A 25,091-nucleotide genomic window follows, 5' to 3' on the forward strand; every position below is an offset into this window, starting at 1 on the left:
TCTTTATCGAGGTGTCGGTTCGGTCGCGCCGATTACAACTGCAAGTAGATACGGGCGCGGCAGTTTCTTTGTTGAATGCACAAACTTACTCTGACCTTGGGTCGCCCCCGTTGGCGCCAGTTTACCGGCGTCTATGCGGTTATAGTAAACAGTTCATTCCCCTACTGTGTCAATTCACTACTGACGTGACTTACACATCAGTCACTCGGCCTATTACTTTTATTGTTGTCAGTGACGCGAGCTCTGCTAATCTTTTTGGCTTGGATGCCTTTCAAGCTTTCGGTTTTTATATCACTGACACCATACAGTTGGTCTCCAAAGACGTTCCCTATCACTCATTAGAATCTTTGACTTTCCGGATATCTTTGAGGAGGGCCTGGGGTGTGTTTCAGACTTTGAAGCTCACTTAACGTTGAAGGCGTCGGCTCGCCCGCGTTTTCTACACGCGAGGCAGATCCCCTTGGCTCTCCGCCCTCAGGTAAAAGAAGAGCTAGACCGGCTGACAGCCCTAGGGCTCGTTCTTCCCATTTCTTCTTGTGAGTGGGCTTCGCCCCTCGTTATTGTCAGAAAACCCTCGGGAAAATTACGTCTTTGTGGCGATTTCAAGGCCACCATTAATTCCCAATTGGTGGTGGACACCTTTCCTTTGCCTCGTGCTGATTAATTGTTCTCCGCCGTGGTGGGAGGCCAATATTTTTCGAAAATCGATCTTTCGGAGGCTTATCATCAGATACCTCTTGATGAGGACTCCAAACGGCTGGCGGTTGTCAATACCCCGTTTGGCCTTTACCAATACCAGTAATTGGCCTTCGGAATATCCAGTGCCCAGGTGATAATCCAGCGTTATCTTGAGCACGCCACGTCGACAATCCCTCATTGTATTAATTACCTGGACGACATAATTGTCACGGGCTGCAGCATGAAGGAACACTTGCACAACCTTCGCACCCTCTTTCTCAAATTCAGGTCCGTGGACTTGCGTTGCAACCTGCGTAAGTCGAACTTCTTCCAACCGTCCATTGAGTATATGGGCTACACAATCTCTCGGCACGGTGTCCAGCCCCTAGGAAGTTTGGTCCAAGGTATCATCGACCTTCTGTGGCCTTCTTTGCTGAAGGAGTTACAAGCTCTTTCAGGCAAGATTGCCTATTACCACCGGTTCATTCCCAGAGCTTCCACCATCGCCCGCCCCCTGTACTGCCTTCTGCGCAAGGGTGTTCCTTTTGACTGGTCGCCTGCATGCGAGCGAGCGTTCACCTTGTTGAAGGGCCTCCTCACGTCAGCACCTTGTTTGGCTACTTTTGACCCCCATAAGCCATTGGTCCTGGCTACAGATGCTTCGCAGTATGGGGTGGGGGCGGTCCTAGTCCATCGCAACGCGGATGGTTCCGAGCAGCTGCTGGCATTTGCGTCTAAGACTCTTAGTCCCGCACAGGCCCATTACTCCCAGGTGGAAAAAAAGGCTTTGGCCATTGTCTACGCTGTTAGCAAGTTTCACCCTTTTGTATGGCACGAAGTTTCAGTTAATCACTGACGATAAGCCGTTAATATCGTTATTTGGCTCCGCCTCTCAGATTCCGGATAGGGCAGCCCACAGACTACAGCGCTGGGCCTTGTTCCTCTCTAAGTACCATTATGACATTCATTTTCGCCCTACCGGACAGCATGCCAACGCAGACGCTCTTTCCCGTCTTCCGGTGGGCCCGGATCCTAAGTTTATTGAGAGGAGATTATGTGTTTTCATTTGGATGTGGCGTCCCGCAAAGCGGTTGATGGCTTCCCGATCACTAGTTCTAGAGTTGCCAGGGAAACGGCAGCTGATCCGGTTCTCCAGCAAGTCGTTCGCCTCATTCAGCAGGGGTGGTCATCCCGACTCCAGGCCGAGCCTCGGACCCTCTTCGTAATTATTTTGTTCTACGAGATCGCCTCTCTGTCTTAGAAGGAGTGCTCCTTCTGGCTACCGATGATACAGCTCCTCGCGTGGTTGTTCCTGCAAGTTTGCGAAGGGAAGTCCTCACGTTATTACATGAGGGGCACTGGTGTGTTTCCCGTACTAAAACCTTGGCTCGCAGACATGTGTACCGGCCCGGTATTGACAGAGAAATTGAGCACTTGGTGGCTGCCTGTTCCCAGTGTGCGAGCCAACAGGCATCTCCCAGGTCAGCGTTCTCTTCATGGCCGCCTGCAACCTAGGCATGGGAACGTGTTCACATTGATTTTGTAGGCCCCTTTCTCAATGGCTTTTGGCTCATTGTCATTGATGCTTATTGCCGATTTCCATATGTGGTTCGCTGCTCCTCAACCACTTCAGAAGTTGCAATCCAGGTACTGGCAAAAATCTTTTCTGTGGAAGGTCTGCCAGTCATCCTGGTCTCGGACAATGGACCTCAGTTTATTTCGCAGACCTTCCAGGATTTTTGTAGGCACTTCGGTATTCGACACGTTTGCTCTCCCCCCTTTCATCCACAATCGAATGGGGAAGCCGAGCGCATGGTGCGCACATTTAAGATGCAGATGAAAAAGTATGTGCACGAATTTCTTGCGGAGGAGGTGTTGACGTTTTTCCTGACGGCATACCGGACACACCAATGGGAGAACGCAGCCCCGCAGAGCTCCTCCACAGGCGCCAACCTAGGACTCTGCTGCATCTCGCCGGAGTACCCGGCTTTCCACCGGGTATGTCGGTCTGGGCACGTGGGTTTCGTCACAAACCATGTTCGATAACGGCTGTGGTCCTGCGCCAAAATGGCCGCCGGCTCTATACCTTGCAGACGGGGGACCGGGAGGTACGTCGTCACCAAAATCAGCATGTTTGGGCACCCACCCTCCGACCCCTCGGGCACCGGCTTCCTCATTGCCGACACCTGTGTTGGTTTCTCCATGGACGCTACCACCCCTCCCCCCTGCGATTCCGCCGCACGGCGATGGCTCTCAGCCTTGGCAGCCTCCAGTAGCTCCAGCACCGGCATTGCCATCGTTAGTGATGCCCCAGCGAGAGCCGGCCCCCCTCGCAGGCCCCATTTCTCAGGAGGCTGGTTCACCTGTGGTTGTCCCTTCCCCATCGTCCCCGCCACTGGGTCTTGCCCCTCCCGGGGTGGACCAGGATCCGGAGTTCGACGGCCTGTCTCCCGTTCTGTCGTGGTCTCCGGTGGTAGAACGACGGGGGCCTCTTCGTGTGGGTCACTTCCAGCCGTATTCGAAGGTTCCAGCTTGAGGATTGGCAGGTCCCCTCGACTCCAGCCTTCCGATGGACGTGGAGGTCATCGCTCCTGCACGGCGCTCCACCTTCCAATGCAGTGGATCACAGTGGCTTCACCCCCCAAAGGAGGAGGAGTGCAGTAGCCACCAGAAAGATTGCGGGAGGCGCACATTGGCACGGCGTGTCACGGACGGTAGTTGCCGCAAGTAGAGTCCCATCCACCAGAGGGCACGCGAGAATTTGGCCGCGACCTCTGCCAGCGGAACAACAACAAAACAACAACAACAACAACAACTCAGGCAGCACGGGCCATGCCCAGTCAGTTCACATCGGGCATGCCTAGGACACAGTTCCGGTCTACGCTAAGTGAAGTGCGATGTAAAACGTGAACAGTGTTACTACAAGATTCCCTGCATATTCTCCCAGAAATGCTAGTCCTGAAAAGTATGTGAGAAAGCTTTAGGTGTTCAGAAAATTCAGAAAGCGATTGACAGGAAGGATGGGAAATGTCCTTGTAACATATCCCTCAATCCTGTAATCCTTCAGACATCAATGTTTGTTAGTATTTCAATTCCTACCACACAACCAAATTTCACATATCATGAACTCAACCCTTCTCTCTCCAGTCTCCTTCTGCCTCTGTTCTATATCCCACTCCCAATCTCCTTCTCGATACGATTATGTGCTGTGGGAAGCTGCTCCTGCCTGTGGCCAGAATGAGCCAATGGTGCCACATTCCTATACTATGGACTTGCTGTTTCTGCCTCGCAGCTGATAGGCACACTTCACACCTCCCTCCCATTCCCCACTTCTATCTCCCCTCACCACTCCACCCGACACAACCTCTCACCCTTGTTGAGCTGCACTGATGGTACAATGGAGTCAAACAGGACAATATAGCAGTGCAGGTGAGAGAGTACCCTACAGCTCTGAAGATGGATCAGTCCAAAGTCTAGCAAAATTCTCAGTTTTCTTTTTTATATGCCTATTGACTCAATGGCTCAAATATTTGGAGGACTTTCCATCAGATTACGGATAGCAGCAAGAGTAAATGATTAATGGCATGCTTCTGGATGTTCTGACGAGTTGTTGTTTTATGTGCAATATTTAGACATTTCATGATTATATTTGGGGTAGTGCTCAGTGACTGCTGATTTGCTTGGTTATTACAGTAAATCAGCTGTTACTGAGTGCTGCCTCAAATAAAATCATGATATGAAATACATGAGATCAGCACTGTGGTGCCAAATTTTAGGGACAGCATAATTATATGGTCTATCAAAATAAAGCTGTCAGAAAACCTAATAAAAAGGGATGGAGGTTTCAATTTAAACTAGAGTTGGGATCCAGCACTCAATTTATTAAGATCTTGCCAGCCATCACATCTGGAATATGCTAAGAGAATTTCTGTTTCATGGAATAACAGAGTGAGGTTTGGGGGGAAAAAAAATCAAAGGGCATAGTGAGCATTGGGACCAGACTATAAACAGTGGCACAAGACTAACAATAGTTCACACTCTGGTTGTAATACAGCCACCGAATACAAATAACAGTAAAACTTGCAGCATCTGAAGAAGATGGACAGGTTGGTCATCAAAATATTGTGCATAAAATGGAAACAACAACTCCGCAGAACACCTGGAAGTCCGCCATTAATCAACTGGACCAAGAAAATGGCGTAGATCACAATTGAATATGATAATGATAATCTCAGTTGATGAAGAACAATCAATATGGAATTCCAACAATGCAAATTTTTGGACTGACAGTTCTGTTGGAAACAGATTGGGAATTTTGGAAAAGAACTTGCAAAGTAAAAAGTACATGCCCACTCTCTCAGCAAAAGTAAATATTAACACAAAAAATATCTCTACAAAAAAGAAGCAAGTGTACTCTACCTGCATATTATTGTCTCTACAGCAAGAAAATCAAGAAGATTAGATTTAGTCAAATTCAGAATGCTGACATATTTTACTAAATACAGCATAAAGTTGCATGAATGTCCCACAGTCCTGAATCATGTTTCATTAACATGTACTGAAGTACCCCAGTAAAAAGCTGGGTTACTTTTCTTGAGTTATTGATATGGAAGTTTACAGGTACTGCTGTAACATTCCAACTTACGTTTTAATGGTTTTGACTGGTCAGTCATTACATCATATTTATCCTTTTCACCTTCCTTTTCTACAGCTGGTGAAATAAGGGACAAATCCTTCACACAGTCTGGCTGCAGATGTTCAACAGCTTCAGAAATCTTGTCGAGAAGTATAAGAGCTTCTGCACAGTAAAGATGCCCCAACAATCTGAAAAGAAAGTAGCCAGGTATAATACACTATAACAATTTGTATTGATTAATATAATAATACTGTTTATCTGCTACGGTTATCTGGACACAAATAACTTATCTTAGTATGCATGTCATTCCACTCTCACTGCATGTACATAAATGTACAAAATCTCTAAAGAAAGTTACAAAAATTACATTCACATGATAATGGTAAATTTGTATACTACTGTTTAATTAAACTTATGCATTATTGCAATATCTATCTGTCGATTCTCTTACTTCAGGCATTAAATATCTTCAGAACAATGACGTGACTAGAACTGTTTACATTGGAAACATTGTCCAAGTAATACACAGAAGTAAAGGTGGGCTCTTCACTGGGTATGCCCAGCCATAAAATGGAATCATGTACCATAGATCTATCAGTGCTGAACACACATTCAGTGTGGCAATAACTTTGCAGCTGAACTGTAGCTTAGAGGTGCTGTTTGGTCATTACAAGTGGGTGATGTAGATATAATAATTGCATGGCACCTAATGCACCAGAGAAGAGAAATATGAATAATTTCTAGGAAGAAATTGTTAGGCCCACAGCACCTCTAGAAAGGAAAGATTAAGCCAGTAACCTCTGAATGAACAATCACTCATATTTGCAGACAGAGAGCAGTGGGACCCACAATGAATTATCCCAGATTCATTTGTACCGTTGTTAGATGATTACATTACGGAAGATGTAAAGGTAACACTCACTACATAGATGAGCAAATAAACAAGACTGAAAATGTTGCTAAGCTTTTGGATGAAGCCCCATTATGAGAAAACTAATACAGAATATAGATGCACTCATAGTGAAATACCTGCAAGGCTAGTGTCCTCAACGACAACATAACAGCAGCACTGTATCTCGAATGGGTGAGAGATGCAGTGCTTGTACAATGCAATTGGCTGAGGCAATGAAGCCATACACATGTCTACCTATGTGTAATCTGTACAAGATAGCTCTGAAGGAGGACATCGTCTGAAGGCCTACAAACAGCATTCTTTATATGCCTATACCACTCAGAACCTCAACTATTGGTTGAATTGTTACCTTCACTCTATCCATTATTTATATGCCACCCAGAACATTCCAATAACACACGTAAATTTATCAATGACAAAAGATAACACTCATGCCAGCCTTTAAAACACTGCTTACTTGCCCACTGATGTAAGCAAAGTTTTGAACGATGTGATGCTAGGGAGTCACAAACAAGTGTAGATCAGCAACATACAGATTAGAAAAGTAAAGTGTTAACACATAAGAAAAGAGTTACACTATTGTCAACTAAAAATATATTATTCAGGCCCAAGATCAAGTGGATGGAAGGCAATAAAGAAAAGTTGCAGGAAGGTAGGAAATTAAGGACTTGAGAACTGAACAAGTTGAAAGAACGAGAGGCTGAGTGTGTTGAAGGGTCATTAGGCAACTATTGGCTGAAACAGGGGAAAGGAATACTACAGAAGATGAATGGGAAGATTTGAGAGATGGTAAACCAGAGGTAGCAGATACTCAAATAGATAAAAAACAACAATGACAAGAAATTCTTGGGAAATACACAAGATACTGAAATTAATTGACAAAAGGAGAAAGTATTAAATGCATCAAATGAAGCAGGCAAAAGGGAATACAGATATCTAAAGATGAAATTGGCAGGAAGTGCACCAGGAAAAAGCAAGGAATGGATAGAGCAGAACTGGAAAACCGTCGAAGCATGCCTGACTATGGGAAAGATGGATGCTGCCTATGGGAAAAGAGATAAACAGCAGGAATATCCGGGGCTCAGATGGCAAGCAAGTACTAAGGAAAGAACATAAGCCTGAAAGGTGGAAAGAATATAAGGAAAGGCTATAGAAGAGAAATAAACTTGTAGATACCATTATAGAAAGGGGAGAGGAAGTAGATGGAGGTGGGGTGAGAGATATGGAAGAATTTGACACATCACTGAAAGACCGAAGTTGAAAAAGGCCCTGGAGTAGACAGTACTACCTCAGAAGTATAGAAATCCTTGGGAAGCCAGCCACAATAAAATTACACCATCTTGTATGCAATAGATGTAAGGCAGAAGCAGTATTCTCAGAATTAAAGAAGGGTGTAACTAATTCATTTCATAAGAAGATAGGTGCAGACAGGTGTGAATATTACTCAACCATCATTTTAATAAAATGGTTGCAAAATGATGATAACTATTTATAGACAAATGGAAGGACTAGCAGAAGCCAACTTTGAGATAATCAGTTTGGATTACAGAGAAATGCAGGAACACATGGGCAATATTGACATTACAATTATTCTAAAAGAAAGGTCGAAGAAAGGCATACGTACATTTATTGCATTTGTAGATTTAGAGAAAGTTTTTGACAATGTTGACTGGAATACTCCCTTTGTGACTCTGCTGGGATAAAATACAGGGAATGAGAGGTTATCCATAACTTGAAGAGAAACCAAACAGCAGTTGCAAGAGTCAAGGGATATGAAAAGGAGGCAGTAGCTGAGCCTGTCCAAGATGCTTTCCAATCTGTACATTGTGCACCATGTGAAGAAAACCAAGAAGAAATTTGGAAAGGGAATTTAACTGGAATTTTAATCCTGTCACAGACTGCAAATGACTTGGGCTTGAACAGAATGGATAGTGTATTGAAAGGAGGTTATAAGATAAATACGGCAAAGGAAAGTTCTGGTGGAGAGTAAATAACTTAAAAGTAAAACAGCTCACTGAACAGTAGAGGCACTGACAACTCCAGGACTGCCAGGCTAGTATCCTTTTTTACAGCATTTACAAAAATTGTCAAGAAAGTAATGTACTTAAGAGTGGTTAGCCATCTCAACAGTAATGGGATACTTAGTAAATCACAGTTCAGATTTCAAAAATGCTGTTCCCCTGAGACAGCACTATACAATTTCACTGCCCACACAATAGGGTCTTTAAATAGTAAAATGTCACCAACAGGAACTTTCTGTGACTTATCCGAAGCATTTGATTTTGTGAACCATGTCTTTATGTTACAGAAATTACAATTATATGGTATAAATGGAACAGCATATGAGTGGTTTAACTTGTAACTACAGAACAGGGAGCAAGAAGTTTCTTTATATGGTTTAAGTGATTTAAGGAAGTTTGCCACTTCATCTAACTGGGGTGAAATTACATTACATGTTCCACAGAGTTCAATCATGGGTCCTCTTCTGTTCTTGATATATGTGAATGACCTACCTTCTTATCTGAAACAAGATGATAAACTGACACTGTTTACAGATGATACAAGCATAATTACTAATCCAGTTAAAGAATCTCCAATAGAAAATGATACAAAAATGTCTTTGGAAAAGTTACTAATTGGCTTTCTGAGACTGGGGTTGCTCTGAACTTTGAAAAAAACACATGTACTAATTTTCTCCTGCCGGGAGTACAGTTCCTTCAATAAATATAACACATCAATAGAAGTCAGTAGCCAGGATAGAGAATGCTAAGTTTTTGGGTTTACATATAGATGACTATGTTAATTGGAAAATTCATATTTTGAATATCCTAGTGACTAGGTTCAGCAATTTTTGTAATCAGAATAATTGCCAATTTTGAAGATACAGAAATTAGTAATCTAACATACTTTGCATACTTTCACATCCTGATATCATATGGAATAATACTTTGGGGTAACTCAACACTTAAGCCAAAAGTATTCACTGCTCAAAAGAAAGTGATTAGAACGATGTGTGCGGCTCATAGTTGCACATCTTGTAGGCACTTGTTTAAAAGGTTAGGAATTCTTACAGCAGCCCCACAGTATACTTACTCAGTAATGAAATTTGTTCTCAACAAGGTGGACCAGTTTGAAAACAACAGTGACATTCATGATTATAATACCAGAAGAAAGAAAGACTTACACTACCCTCTACTTAACCTATCTTTGGCACAGAAAGGCTGCTGTTAAGCTTTTTGATTAATTACTAGATAAAATAAAATGTTTGACAGACAGCAGTAATAGTTTCAAAAATTAATTGAAATCACATCTCTCTGACAACTCCTTCTACACCATAGATGAATTCTTGAATGGGAATAAATAAATCTATATGTATAATATATGCATTTTGTGCCATTTACAGGAATGGAGTAGGTAATAAAAATTTAAGCTTTAAAATAATAATAATAATAAGGCCCTTGATTCATGTGTGCATTTCTTATGCACTTGAAACATTCCACATCATCATGGTTACCGCTAGATTAATCAATGGAACACGTACTAACTAATTAACTAAATGTCAAGTGTATGCGTGTGTGTGTCTCCTCCAGCTAACAAACTTTCAGTCTCGTTTATGCGTTTATGCGCTTGTCGACTCTACTGTTTGATGAGTTGTTACCTTCACTCCTAAACTATATGCATGGTTATAAGATAAATATCAACATGAGTAAAACGATGGAAATGGAACGTAGCTGAATTACATCTGGTGAGTCTGAGGATTTATGTTAGCAAAAGTTGAGCTTTGTAATTTGGGCAGCATAATAACTGAAGGTGACCAAAGTAGAGAGGATATAAAATGCAGACTGGCAACAAAAAAAAAGTATTTATGGGAAAGAGAAATTTATTAGCAAGATGTTAAGAAGTCTTTTCTATATGTATTAGTCTGTAGCATAGCCTCATACAGATGTGAAACTTGGATGGTAAACAGTGCAAACACAAACAGAACAATTCAGAGGCTTCCTTTACCAGGATTCAGATTAGCTGGCTGTTTCTCAAGGAGTTCCTTGCGGAGTGGGGGAGTGGTCATGTATGTAAGAAACAGTATTCCATTTGAGTCCACAGATGTATCACGGCACTGCACTGAACAGATATTTGAATGTTGTGCACGGGCAGTTGAATTTAGTGAAACTAAACTTCTAACTGTTGTTGTTTATATGTTCCCTAACTCTGACTTCAGAGCATTTCTGCTCAAGCTAGAGAGGGTTCTTGGTTCACTGTAAAGGAAGTACCAGAAATTAGTTATATGTGGTAACTTCAATATTAATTTTGTAAATGACTGTGCAAGAAAAAGGATGTTGGTAAATCTCCTACACTCATATGATCTGATGCAGACTGTGCTTTTTCCAACTATGGTGCAGGAGAACAGTGGCACAGTCATAGACAATATTTTTATTCATTCTTCATTACTAGATGGGCATTCTGTTAGTAAAAGGGTGAATGGTCTTTCAGACCATGATGCACAAATTTTAACACTAAAAGGGTTTTGCATGCAAACAAATGTCACATATAGTTACAAGTTATGTAGGAAAGCTAATCCAATTGCAACAGAGAGTTTTTAAAACCTCATTAAGGAACAAGAGTAGCAAGATGTCTATGTGCGATAACATTTCTCACGCTATTTGAGAGTTGCTTTCCATTAGAACGTTCTAAACAGGACACTAGCAGTAAAAGGCAGCCTGGGTGGCTGACTAGTGGGATAAGGATATCATGTAGAACAAAGCGGGAACTATATCAAAATGTTAGAGTCACACTCAAGCTACAGTAGCCCATTACAAAAAGTATTGTAAGGTGCTTAAAATGTTATTAGGAAGGCAAAGAGCATGTGGTATGAAAATACAAGATAAAATTAAAACCATATGGTCAGTTGTGAAGGAAGTGTTTGGTCAGCACCACAAGGTTGACAATCTGAAGTCACTTCATAGCAAAAACATTTCTGTTACTGATAACTCAGATATATGTACAGTATTTAACAATCATTTTCTGAGCATTGCTGGTGAGTTAAATAAAAACTTAGTTTCTACAGGGAATCATATAACTCTCTTGGAAAATGCCTTTCCGAGACTGATGTCTGAAATACTCCTCTGTGATACTGACAAGGGGAAGATTGCGTCAATAATTAAATCGCTGAAGATGAAGGACTCTAGCAGAATATTAAAGTATTGTGCTGCCCTGTACTTAGCCATATTTGTAATTTTTCCTTTATGAATGGTCGATTTCCTGAATGATTAAAGTACTCAGTAGTAAAGCCACTTAAAAAACACAAGAAAGGGATAATGTAGACAATTTTGGACCTATTTCTATCCGTCAGTGTTTGCTAAAGTTATTGAAAATGCTGTGTATGTAAGGATAATTGATCATTTCATATCACATAATTTGCTATCAAATGTACAATTTGGCTTTAGAACTCATTTAACAACTGAAAACGCTATATTCTCTTTTCTCTGTGGGGTACTGCATGGATTAAACAAAAGGTTTCGAATGCTAGGCATATTTTTTTGTTTTAACTAAAGAATTTGGTTGTGTTGATCACAAAATATTGCTCCAGAAGTTGGACCATTACGGAATATGGGGAGTAGCTCATAATTGGTTCACTTCTTACTTTAACAACAGACAGCAAAAGGTCATTATTCTGGGTGTTAAGAATGGATGTGATGTCGAGCCTGAGTGGAGCAAGTCAAACGGGGGGTGCCCCAGGGATCAGTCTTGAGGCCACTCTTGTTCCTTATTAATATAAATTATATGCCCTCTAGTATTACGGGTACCTCTAAAATATTTCTGTTTGTTGATGACACTAGCTTGGTAATAAAGGATGTTGTGTGCAACATTGGCTCAGTTTCAAATAGTGCAGTTCATGACCTAAGTTCATGGCTTGTAGGAAATAAATTAATGCTAAATCACAGTAACACTCAGTTTTTACAGTTTCTAACATACAATACAACAAAACCTGATGTTTTAATTTCCAGACTGGGCATATGATTAGTGAAACTGAACAGATCAAATTTCTAGGTGTTCAGGTAGATAGTAAGCTGTCGTGGGTAGCCCACATTCAGGATCTTGTTCAAAGACTTAATGCTGCCATTTTTACTATTTGAAAGATATCTGAAGTAAGTGATTGTTCGACATGTTGTTGCATATCATTGGGGGTAGTTGGTATGTCCTTGTAGACAGTGTCTTTCAGCTTTCCCCACAGAAAAAAGTCTACAGGCATCAAATCCTAGGAACAGGCCAGCCAAAGTACAGGTTTTCTGTGTCCAATCCAATAATATGGAAAATTTTTGTGAATGATATATACTGTAGTATTTCAGGCTCTATGGGCTGCACGGCCATCATGTTGGTACCACATGTTCCTCCGAGTCTGTATAGCAACATCTTCTAACATCCATGGAAGATGGTCTGTTAGGAGGCTGCAATACTTGTGCATGTCCAGTGTTCCATATATAAAAAATGGCCTATGAGCTGATGGTTCACAACCCCATACCACATGTTTAAACTCCATGTCTATCTCCAAATGTCTGCAACTTCAGTTTCTTCAGCATCTCCATGATATTCTTCCATAGTCATAAAAACCTGTGACCATTCGTACTACCCTTCTACAACTACAATTACACACATACTCCATAAGCCACCACACAGTGCGTGGTGGATGGTATCCTGTACCACTACAAGTCATTTTCTTCCCCATCCCAGTTGCTAAGAGAGCGAGGAAAGACAACTGTCTACATACCTCTGTATGAGCACTGATTTCTTGTATCTTATCTTCATGGTCCTTATGTGACACATACACTGGTGGCAGTCAGCTTCAAATGCTGGTTCTCTAAATTTTGTCACTAGTGTTTCTCGAAAAGAATGTTGCCTTCATGCTAGGGATTCTCATTTGAGTTCCCAAAGCAACTCCATAGCATCTGCATGCTGTTTGAACCTATAGGTAAAAAATCTAGTGGCATGCCTCTGAACTGCTTCAATGATTTCTGTTAATCAAAGCAGTTGTGGTTCACAAACACTTGAGCACTACACAAGAATAGGTCGCACTGGTGTCCTATATGTGGTTTCCTTTACAGATGAACCACACGTTCCCAAAATCCTCCAAATAATCTGAAGTAGACCATTTTCCTTCCCTACCACAATCCTCACATGTTTGTTCTATTTCATACCACTTTGCAACTTTATGCCCAGATATTTCAATGACATGACTGTCGTTGTCAAGCAGGATGCTACTAATGCTGTATCCAGACATTATGGGTTTGTTTTTCCTATTCATCTGCATTGACTTACATTTTTTTTACATTTAGAACTCACTACCATTCGTCACACCAACCAGAAATTTTGTCCATCTCACGCTGTATCATCCACTGTCAGTCATTTTTCACACCTTCCCATACACCACAGAATTATCAGCAAACAACTGCAGATTGCTGCCCAGCCTTCTGCTAGATTATTTATGTATATAGAAAACAATAGTGGTCCTGTCGCACTTCTCTGCAGCACTCCTGATGATACCCTCATCTCTGTCGAACACTCACCATCGAGGATAATGTAATGGGTTCTATTACTTAAGAAGTCTTCGAGCCCCACCCATATCTGGGGACCTAGCCCATATCCTCATACCTTTGTTAACAGTCTGCAGTGGGGTACCGTGTCAAATACTTTCCAGAAATCTAAGAACAAGGAATCTGGCTGTTGCCCTTCATCCATACTTTGCAGTATATCATCTGAGAAAAGGGAAGAGTTTCACACAAGCAGTGCTTTCTAAAACCATGCTGATTCATTGACATTGACATTTGTTGACTCTAGGAATTCTAGAATTCTGCAGCAAACTGATGTTAAGGATACTGGTCTGCGATATTGCGGGTCTGTTCTCTTCCCTTCATTGTATACAAGAGTCATCTGTGCTTCTGCCCTGTTGCTTGGAGCTTTGTGCTAGGTGAGAGATTTGCAATAAATAAAAACAAAGTAGGGGGCGAATGCCATAGAGTACTCCTTGTGAAACTGAACTGGGATTCCATTCGGACTTGAAAACTTATTTGTTTTCAACTAGTTCAGTTGATTCTCTATGCCAGGAATGCTTTTACTATGTTATTCTTATGGGACTCTGTGGAATGGTCAAATGATGGTATGTTTGTTGATTCTCCTGCATGAACAATTTCTGAAACATGGAATTTAAAACTTCAGTTTTTGTTTTGCTATCTTCAACTGCCATCCTAGACTGGTCAATATGTAACTGGATGGAAGCCTTAGACCCACTTAGCGATTTTACATACAGCCAGAATTTTCTCAGATTCTCAGCCAGATCTTTGGCTAAGGTAAAACAGTGGTAGTAGATGTACGGTAAATCTTTCCACAGATGCATGAATCTCTACTAAATCTTTGCCTGTTATCACTTGCAAATTCTCTTTTGAACCGAGTATGTAACAGCCTTTGCTTTCTCAACATTTTCCGAATATAGTCACTAAATCAGGGTCGGTCTTTTTCATCCTTAATCCACTTATTACGCACATTCATTTCCATGGCACAATTTACAATCTGTTTAAATTTTGCCCACAATTCTTCTATGTCCATCACAGTGGGACTAAATAATTGCAATTCATTGTCTCAGCCAGATACTAACAACTACTTATCTGCTCTTTCAAACAGAAATACGCTTCTAGCCTTCTAGATTGATTTATTAACTTCTCTGCATTCATTCAATATACCTTGTTAGTCCTATCTAGTATGGGTCCCACGTATGAGAAACATTCTAGGATGGGTCACATGAGTATTTTGTAAGCAATCTCCTTTCTAGATTGATTGTATTTCCACAGCCTTCTTCATCTTCATGGAATGTTTCTGTTTATGCAGTCACTCACAGAGCCTCTTTCAATCTTCTCTTTTCTTCCACAGTCTATCCTTTCACATTTCCTCCCACTGCAGTCCTCTTTACCTAGTTCTCCATCTTGCTTGTGGTCTTCTTCCAGTTCTGTCCACCTGTGAGCCCTTCTTGGTAGTTTTTCTTGTCCCATTCCCTTAATCTGGCCAAACCAGTTCAGCATATATCTCTCCATCTCTCTTTTAGGGGATTACTCCGAAGGGTGTAATGTATAGTTTCATTCCTTATCCTGCCCTTCTTGTCTCACACAGGATCCCTTTTATTCTGCTCAGATCTTTCTTTGTCCAAGTCCAACAGTCCTTAAGTCAAAATTGGTAGATAATATGACTTGTATCTCATGATTCTTGCTCAGGTAGGTATTTTCCAATCCCTAATTGTATGTGACACACAATAACAAAATTTGAATCAATTTTCTATTCTCTCTGAAATTTCTTCCTTATTGTTCCCTATCTTGGTTAGCTTACTTCCTACACATTTAATAGCATCTACTTCTCTAATAATTTTTCCATTACTACTTACATCCTTCTTTTTTTTCATTTGCCCTGCTGATTGAAGTACCTCACTTATGTTAAGCTTATTTACATGCCTGCTTTTTCAATGACCCTCCATCAAGTATTCAGCTGTTCTTCCTGAATCACCATGTCATCTTCATATGCAATGATTTTCATATTATCTGCTGTTGACCCTTGGTGAACTTTCCTTCTGATGTTGTCCATGATTATATTGAAGAGCACTGGAGAGAGCACACTTCCTTCGTGAATCCCTCTCTCTATTCTAAACCATTCTGAATTTTTCATCTATTATTACACTATTCAGACATTATACATGTTTCTGATTCTGAGTTGCAATCTATCCAGACCTTGACATCTCTCTTCCCTTTTAAAAGTGTAATAAACCTTTTCACAACTGTGAACGCAACTACATTGTCATCCCAAATCCCCATTTTTTCCTACTACCTGTTGAGCTGTAAATATGACACCCATAGTTCATCTTCTAGGTAAAAATCCTTGTTATTATTCTCTTAATTGTGGTTGTATCTTGTTCCCAATTTTCTGTAAAATTATCTTTTCATAAACCTTCATTATATTCCTCCGTAGTTCTCACAGAGCGGCTTTTTACTCTTTCCTTAGTGTCGTACCAATAAACCGAAGTGTCTTGATTGCTTGACCTACAACTGAGGCTACATTATCATTCCATTTCATATCTCCAAAACTTAATAGATTAAAAATTTGCTTCAGTTGCTACTAATTTTCTTAATTTATTCTACAATTAGTTTTGAAGCTTAAAGCTTATTTTTCAGGTGCCACCAAATAATGATGCAAACATAAATGGAAGGCAATTGAGCCAGTCAGTCATTGGTGATCACACCAATATCAAGCAAATGCATGGGAAGATAGGAACAGCAACTACAGTGTCATTTCTATATCATGCTGCCTAAGCGGGTGCTGTGGTTGCTGGTTCTACACTCCAATGTGTTTGCTTGATGTTGGTGTGATCCCCAATGAGTGAATGGCCTAGGCCTAACTGCCACCCATTTGTTGTTTGTGTTGTTGTCTTCAGTCCAGAGACTGGTTTGATGCAGCTCTCCATGCTACTCTATCCTGTGCAAGCTTCTTCATCTCCCAGTACCTGCTGCAACCTACATCCTTCTGAATCTGCTTAGTGTATTCATCTCTTGGTCTCCCTCTATGAATTTTACCACCCAATACTAAATTGGTCATCCCTTGATGCCTCAGAACATGTCCTACCAACCAATCACATCTTCTAGTTAAGTTGTGCCACAAACTTCTCTTCTCCCCAATTCTATTCAATACCTCCTCATTAGTTATGTGATCTACCCATCTGATCTTCAGCATTCTTCTGTAGCACCACATTTCGAAAGCTCCTATTCTCTTTTTGTCCAAACTATTTATCGTCCATGTTTCACTACTATGATGGCTACATTCCATACAAATACTTAGAGAAACGACTTCCTGACACTTAAATCTATACTCGATGTTAACAAATTTCTCTTCTTCAGAAATGCTTTCCCTGCCATTGCCAGTCTACATTTTATACCCTTCCTACTTCGACCATCATCAGTTATTTTGCTTTCAAAATAGCAAAACTCATCTACTACTTTAAGTGTCTCATTTCCTAATCTAATTCCCTCAGCATCACCCGACTTAATTTGACTACATTCCATTATCCTCCTTCCAAAACACTGTCCATTCTGTTCAACTGCTCTTCCAAGTCCTCTGCTGTCTCTGACAGAATTACATCAGCGAACATCAAAGTTTTTATTTCTTCTCCATGGATTGTAATACCTACTCCGAACTTTTCTTTTGTTTCCTTTACTGCTTGCTCAATATACAGATTGAATAGCATCAGGGAGGGGCTACAAGCCTGTCTCACTCCCTTCCCAAACACTGCTTCCCTTTCATAACCCTCGACTCTTATAACTGCCATCTGGTTTCTGTACAAATTGTAAATAGCCTTTCGCTCCCTGTATTTTACCCATGCCACCTTCAGAATTTGAAAGAGAGTATTCCAGTCAACATTGTCAAAAGCTTCATCTATGTTTACAAATGCCAGAAATGTAGGTTTGCCTTTCCTGAATATTTCTTCTAAGATAAGTCATAGGGTCAGTATTGCCTCACGTGTTCCAACACTTCTACAGAATCCAAACTGATCTTCCCCGAAGTCGGCTTCTACCAGTTTTTCCATTCGTCTGTAAAGAATTCTGGTTAGTATTTTGCAGCTGTGACTTATTAAACTGATAGTTCAATAATTTTCACATCTGTCAACATCTGCTCTCCTCAGAATTGGAATTATTATATTCTTCTTTAAGTCTGAGTGTATTTCGCCTGTCATACATCTTGCTCACCAGATGTTAGAGATTTGTCAAGGCTGGCTCTCCCAAGGCTGGTCTGTCAAACTCTTCATGCAGTATCATATCTCCCATTTCATCTTAATCTACACCCTCTTCCATTTCCATAATGTTGTCCTCAAGCACATCGCCCTTGTATAGACCCTCTATATACTCCTTCCACCTTTCTGCTTTCCCTTCTTTGCTTAGAACTGGGTTTCCATCTGAGCTCTTGATATTCATACAGGTGGTTCTCTTTTCTCCAAAGGTCTCTCTAATTTTCCTATAGGCAGTATCAATCTTACCCCTAGTGAGATATGCCTCTACATCCTTACATTTGTCCTTTTAGCCATCCCTGCTTATGTTTTCATAATTATTTGGTGAGGCCTGAAGAATAAGCTTTAAGGTTCGAAACTAGTCATGGAATAAATTAAGAAAACTATTAGCAACTGAAACAGATTTTTATTATATAAATACGTTCCTTGGTTGCAGATATTCACCAGATCAAATATTTTGTCCCCAAAAGTTGTTATGCCTAGGTATTTGTATGTGTTGACAGACTGCAAACAGGACTTATTGAAATTGAAGTCATAGGTTATTACTCTTTTCATTTTGTGAAGTGCACTATTTTATGTTTGTCAATCTTTGCGCAACTTTGAAATCTTACCAAGATCTGGCAGAATATTCCTGTAGCTTCTTTCAGACAGTACTTCACTACAGATAACTGCATCACCTGCAAAAATTCTGAGGTTACTATTAATATTGTCAGCCAGGTTATTTATATACAACACGAACAGCAAGGGTTGCTGGAACACACACTAAGTGACTTCTACATCTGTCAAAAACTCTCCATCCAAAATAACACTCTGTGTCCTCCCTACCAAGATATACTTGATATGCCATATGATCATACTCAATAGTAAGTATATATGTGGAACTGAGTATAATATTTTTCGGAAGTCAACGGCTGTCCGGATATCGTATGAGAAAAGTGCTAGTTGAGTTTCACTTGATCAATGATTTCAGAATCCTTGCTGGTTAGCATGGAGGAGGTCATTCTATTCAAGATAGCTCATTAGTTTGGGCTCGGAATATGTTCTAGGATTCTAGCAGACAGGTGGGACCTGCGCTTTATTCGAGCCAATGGGAATGGGTTTTTGTTCAAAGGACCTACTGCAGATCGTGGTTAAAAGAGGTCCTAACTTAGCTACAAATTCAGTATAGTATCTGAGAGGGAACGCATCAGGTCCTGGAGCTTTGTTTGATCTTAAAAACTTCAGTTGTTTCTCAACAACATTGACACAAATATCTATATCATTCATTTTAGCAGTGTTGTGAGAATTAAATTGGGCAATACTCCAACATTTTTCTTTGTAAAGGAACATTTCGAAACAAAGTATGGCATTTCTGCATTTTGTTTCAGTTTCTGTCTTCTCCATGACTGTCTGGACACTAACTTTAGTATCACTAGCAGTTTTTACAAATGACCAGAATTTCTTTTGGTTTTGTAAGATATTTCCAATAACATTCTGCTACTGTAGTCACTGAACACTTCATGCATTGCTCTATTGCCCTCAACTGGAAGAGAAATAGCGGACAGGTACATACAACATGTTGACAGACCATACCTCTAAGATCTCACCTACAATAGTCCTCAGCAGATGTAGTACACCAAAATTTTGGTGGAATCTAAACAATGTAAGCAGCAAGGGTAGCAACTCACTGACTATCTGAGGCACTGAGTCACTGATACACACATAAACAATACAGAAAATGCTGAAAGGCAGAGACTTATACTCCTTGTGTGACCTCTAAGAGCAATTATAACACGAGGACCAGTGTTACATTTTAATGTACCTTCAAAATATGCTTTTATTATTAATTTCTTAGGAAGGTAACAAAACCAAGATTGGAAAATACTGATGTTGAAGTTATAATGCTCTCAAAGGTCACACATCAGCTTCCAACGTTCTCTGTTTCTTGTGCGTGCCAATCAATGACTCAGTGAGTATTTGGCAAGGCTTTAATAAATTATTTATAGTTCACAATAAAACAGAAAAGAATATATAACAGGCAATTGGATTGTTGATTTTATTTAGAAAATGTTCTATGAGCTGGAAAATAATTTTGAGTCAACAATACATCCCCTACAATATAGTAAAAGACATTTTTTCTACAGATTTTCTCTAACGCTGAACTAGTAGCTAAGCTATGGTGGATGCACAGCAGTGTTTTACAGCTTAAGACAGAGTTTAAAATTCCCCCATTTTACATACAAAATGGAGCTTCGCTAGAATTATCTTCTACCCTAATGTTCCACACCTCCTCCCCCCTCCTCTTCCACAAAAATAAAATGTTCCAATGATTGCAGGCATTTAGAGAAAGAACAGTAGATCAGTTCTGAGACAGATTTATGATAAAATTGACCACAAACATTTGGGAAGAATCATCCTTGTGGAATGATTCAGGGAAATCACAGAAGCCTGAATTATAATATCCTGATCATGATTTGAATCTGGATTTCTCGCTGGCAAGTTCTGTGTTCCAGAATTGCTCCATTTTATCCAGTTTGGTCATAAGTGTAGCTACACAAATATATTTTTTAATGCCACTATACATTATGCACTTGACTTGGAGCCCTAAGATATCTAGCCAGAAACCAGAATGTGTATCATTTGTCATCCTATAAATAGAGCAAGACTGCTATAAAATGAAATGATATGATATGAAATGCAAACAGTTCAAATCCTACATAATAAATATCATTTATATGACAGATCTTTAAAAAACAGTCAACAATTTACAATGATTTTAATCAAAGTGTGTGAAATACTTCTCATCGATTCACTGGTAACTTCCTCTGTAAAAAATTACATTAAAACAATGTAAATTGTGGTTTCACTTACTGATGTGCTCCTGACAGACGAGGCTGTTTAAGCAAATTTCTACTATGCTGTAGAGCTGTTATAAAATCTCCCAGGCACAAAGACACATATGCAGCTGCTGCTAGTGTAGAACATCGTAATGACGCTACCTGTCACAAAGAAACTGATTAATTATAACAAAATCAAACAAATGAAAAATCCAGGATGGGATAGCGACAATACATGGAAAGGACAGATTGCTACCCACCATATGGAGGAGATATTGACTCACAGACAGGCACAACAAAAAGGCTGCTATACGTTTGAGCTTTTGGTCAAAAAGGCTTCTTCTGAAGTAGAAAATTCACACACATTCACACAATCATAATTCGCACATATGACCATTGTCTCTGGCTGCTGCCACTGGACAGCATACAGGATGGGGCACTGACATCTGGAAGTATGGGAATTTTTAAATCAAAGGATTACTGAACGATGGATTGGTCACACTGGACCAAATGATTCAGCCTTACATTACTGGCCTCCATGTTTGCTGGAGCTGACTGTATGTGATTATAACTTGTGGGGGTTTATAAAAGACTCTGTTCATGTGCCTCTGTTATCAACAAATGAACTGAGACATCGCATAACAGCAGCTGATGAAGCTGTAACTCAAGACATGCTCGCTGCAGTGGGGGAACAATATGAATACTGCATTAACAAATGCCAAGCATCTCAAGGGGGGCACACTGAACACCTATGAAAAGGTATGAAAAAAAAACTTTTTGAGTTTCCCATTCATCAAAAAACAAAATTCATTGTACAAGTTTATTAGTTTCAGAAATATAGATGTGCCAAATTGGATGATTGTCTTTGATACACCATGTGTATTGCAGAGAGAGTTCCTACCTGTGCAATTCAGATAAGCTGATGTTGGTAGGAAGGATTCAGATGGCGCAGGCTGTGAAGCACATTGTGTTGGGCAGCATTTCCAGCAACTGGTTTGTCCAGCTGTCTCCTGGCCATAGTTTTTTGGAGGCCATCCAAGCAGACGGACAGCTTGTTGGTTTCATGCACAAACAGAAAGCAGCACGGTGGTTGCAGCTTATTTTGTAGGTAACATGACTGCCTTTGATAGGATAGGTGATGGACTTGACTGGAAAAGGTGGTGGTGGGAGGATGTATGGGACAGGTCTTCATCTAGTCCTATTGCAGGGATATGATCCATGAGGCAAGCGGTTGGGAGCAGGTGTGGAGTAGGGGTGGACAAGGAATTACGTAAGTTCAGTGAGAGCCGAATAACACGGGGGAAGGAGTGGGAAGGATAGTATGTATGATTTTCCTCATTTCAAGTCATGACTCTTGATATGAAATTTGTGGTAGCTGTCGAAGTGAAGTTATTGCTGGTGGTTGATAGGTCTGATACGAACAGCAGTACTGATGTATCCATCCTTGAGGTCGAGGTCAACATTGAGGAAGATGGTTTTGTTGGGTTGAGGAAGACCAGGTGAAACAAATGGGGGAGAAAATGTTGAGATTCTGGAGGAATGTGGGTAGACATTCTTTCCCTCAATTCAGATTGAATGTCATCAATGAATCTGGTCCAGGTGTAGGGTTTGGTATTCTGTATAGTTAGGAAGGATTTTTCTAAATATCCCATGGATAGGCTGGAAGCAACCAGACACACAGTGGTCATGTGTGTGTGTGTGTGTGTGTGTGTGTGTGTGTGTGTGTGTGTGTGTGTGTGTGTCGTCTATTGTTGACAAAGGCCTTACTGGCAGAAAGCTTTATTTGTGACAGTCTTTTTGTTGTGCCTAACTGCGACTCAGCATCCCTGCTATTTGGTGAGTAGCAACTTTCCTTTTCATAATATTGTTACATTCCATCCTGGGTGCATTGTATGCAACAGGGGTGTGAAGGTGATGGTGAAAGACAGACAGATCAGAAAATGAAAGATGTAGAAAACTAAAAGAGAGAGAAGGAAGAAGTAGTTACTGTGAAGAAACCCTGAGGTGGAAGGAAAAAACCTAAATTAATGCCAAGTTGGTGGTGTGAACTAAATACATGTTGTAGCATTAGTTCCCACTTGTGGAATTCTGAGGAACTGGTGTCTGGGAGCAGGAAGGGGAGGGGGGGGGGGAGATCAAGATGCCGCATGTAGTGAAACGGGTACCAAGGTCACGACTGTCATGCTGTAGAGCATGCTCTGCGCCAAGGTTGCTGGTGTACACCCTCTGTCTATGCCCATTCAGCCTAACTGATAACTTGGTGGTAGTCACACTGATGTCAGAGGCTGAACATGCTTACATAACAGTTGGTGTATGACATGTCATTTCACAGGTGGCTCTCTCTTTGATAGTATTTGTTTTGCCAGTTACAAGACTGGTATAGGTGGTGGTAGGAGAGTGCATAAGGGCAAGTCTTGAAGTGGGGAAAGTCGCAGGGGTAGGAGCCATAGGGTATGGAGATGGGTGCAGAAGTAGCATTGGATCTGACAGGGATATTGCAGAGATTGGGAGGGCGACGATATGCTATTCTAAGTGTGGTGGGAAAGTCTCAGACACAAATGGATCTCATTTCAGGACATGATTTCATGAAGTCATGGCCATCCTTCTCAAAGTAGTTGATTAATACATCCAACACCAGGATAATACTGAGTGACAAGTGGTTTGCTCCAAAATTAATTTTTGGAGGGATCCGCAATACCAGGATTGGATGTGATGGGCTACGAAATCTGCTTTTGAACTAGGCTGATGGAGTAATTACATCCAGTGAAGGCTGAGGTGAGAATGGTGGTCTATTGCTGTAAATAGTCTGCATCCGAACAAGTTCGTTTGCCTCGAATACTAAGGCTGTATGAGAGGGAACGTTTGACATTGAAAGGATGGGAACTGTCAAAATGTATGTGCTGTTGTTTACTAGTAGGTTTAATGTGGACAGAAGTGTGTATATGATCTTCCATGAGGATGAGATCAACATCACAGAAAGTGGTATTGGATTCAGAATAGGACCATGTGAAATTCAATTCAGAGAATGTATTTAGAGATTCCAGCAATTTTAATATGAGGGTTGCCTAGAAAGTAATGCACCACATTTGTTTTCAATAATTCTTTATTGAATATAATGAGAATTACACACACAAAAGAACGGTGTTTTATCTACACACCCTATTTTTCCACGTGATCTCTATCCCGTTCTATGGCCTTCCTCCAGCGTGAAACAAGCGCTTATATGCCCTTGTTTTGGTTGTGGAGCCAGTGCTTCACTGTGTGAATCACCTCTCATCATCCTCAAAATGTCTTCCATGAATGGCATCCTTTAACGGCCGAAACAAGTGGGAGTCCGAGGGGGCTAGGTCAGGTGGATAGTCTCCCTGATTGCTGCAAATCATGGAGCTCTGCTGAACTGCCTTCTGATGACCTCCCACTCCATGCCCAACAACTAACTGTACTTCTGTTGACATCAGATGCTTCACAGACTCTGCACAAGTGCTTGAAAATATTTCTCACATTTTCTTTCTCTGCAGTGAAGAATCCAACGATGGCACATTGCTTATAATGTACATCACCTACAGACGACATTTTGAAACTGTCCTGCAGCTACGTTATCTGTCAGAAGTGATGAAAACTTGTCGCACTTGCTCAGAAGACTTCAAAGAATACATACGTAACATTTCGCATCTGTAGCATTGTTATTGGCTGAGAAAAAAAAAAATGCGGTGCATACTTTCTGGGCAATCCTCATAGGTCAGCCTCACCACGACTCCATACGGCAAAGATGTCATCAATGAATCTAAACCACACCAGGTGCTGAAGGCTTACTGATCCCAGGAAAGCACACTTGGAGTGACCCATGAAAAGGTTGGCATTGGAAGTATGTCTGTCCCTTGAAAGTAAAGTAGTTGCTGGTAAAGGAAGGATGACATAGGTCTAGAATCAGGTGAGGGCCGATTGAGGAAATGTTCAGCTGCAGACAGATCATGTACGTGAAGGATGTTGGTTTACGAGAAGGTGGCATCAATGGTGACACACAAAGCATGTAGTGGAAATGGGAGAGGCACATATTTCAGATGATGCGGGAAATAGTTGGTGTCTGTAATATAGGACAGAAGTATTTGTATTACAGGCTGCACGTTTTGATCATCTAAGGCAGATACAAGTTTGGCGAGTGCTTTGAAGGCAGGAACTATGGGACACCAAGGGTGATTGGGTTTGTGGATCTTAGGAAGAAGGTAAAAGGTTTGGGTGTGT

At 40.8% G+C, this 25,091-nt stretch overlaps 1 protein-coding gene across 1 annotated transcript in view; it reads right to left on the bottom strand.

Moving 5' to 3' along the window:
• The window catches only part of LOC126262848 (CCR4-NOT transcription complex subunit 10), a 156,954-nt gene that overhangs the window by 45,036 nt on the left and 86,827 nt on the right, over nucleotides 1-25,091 (bottom strand). Inside the window, exons 9-10 of the mRNA XM_049959716.1 lie at nucleotides 20,884-21,011; nucleotides 5,324-5,502 (exon numbers count right to left, since the gene is read on the bottom strand). Coding sequence (XP_049815673.1) covers nucleotides 5,324-5,502; nucleotides 20,884-21,011 — 307 coding nt within the window. The remainder of the gene's footprint in view (nucleotides 1-5,323; nucleotides 5,503-20,883; nucleotides 21,012-25,091) is intronic.

Source organism: Schistocerca nitens, chromosome 6 (assembly GCF_023898315.1).
Source record: "Schistocerca nitens isolate TAMUIC-IGC-003100 chromosome 6, iqSchNite1.1, whole genome shotgun sequence".
Classification (NCBI taxonomy): domain Eukaryota; kingdom Metazoa; phylum Arthropoda; class Insecta; order Orthoptera; family Acrididae; genus Schistocerca; species Schistocerca nitens.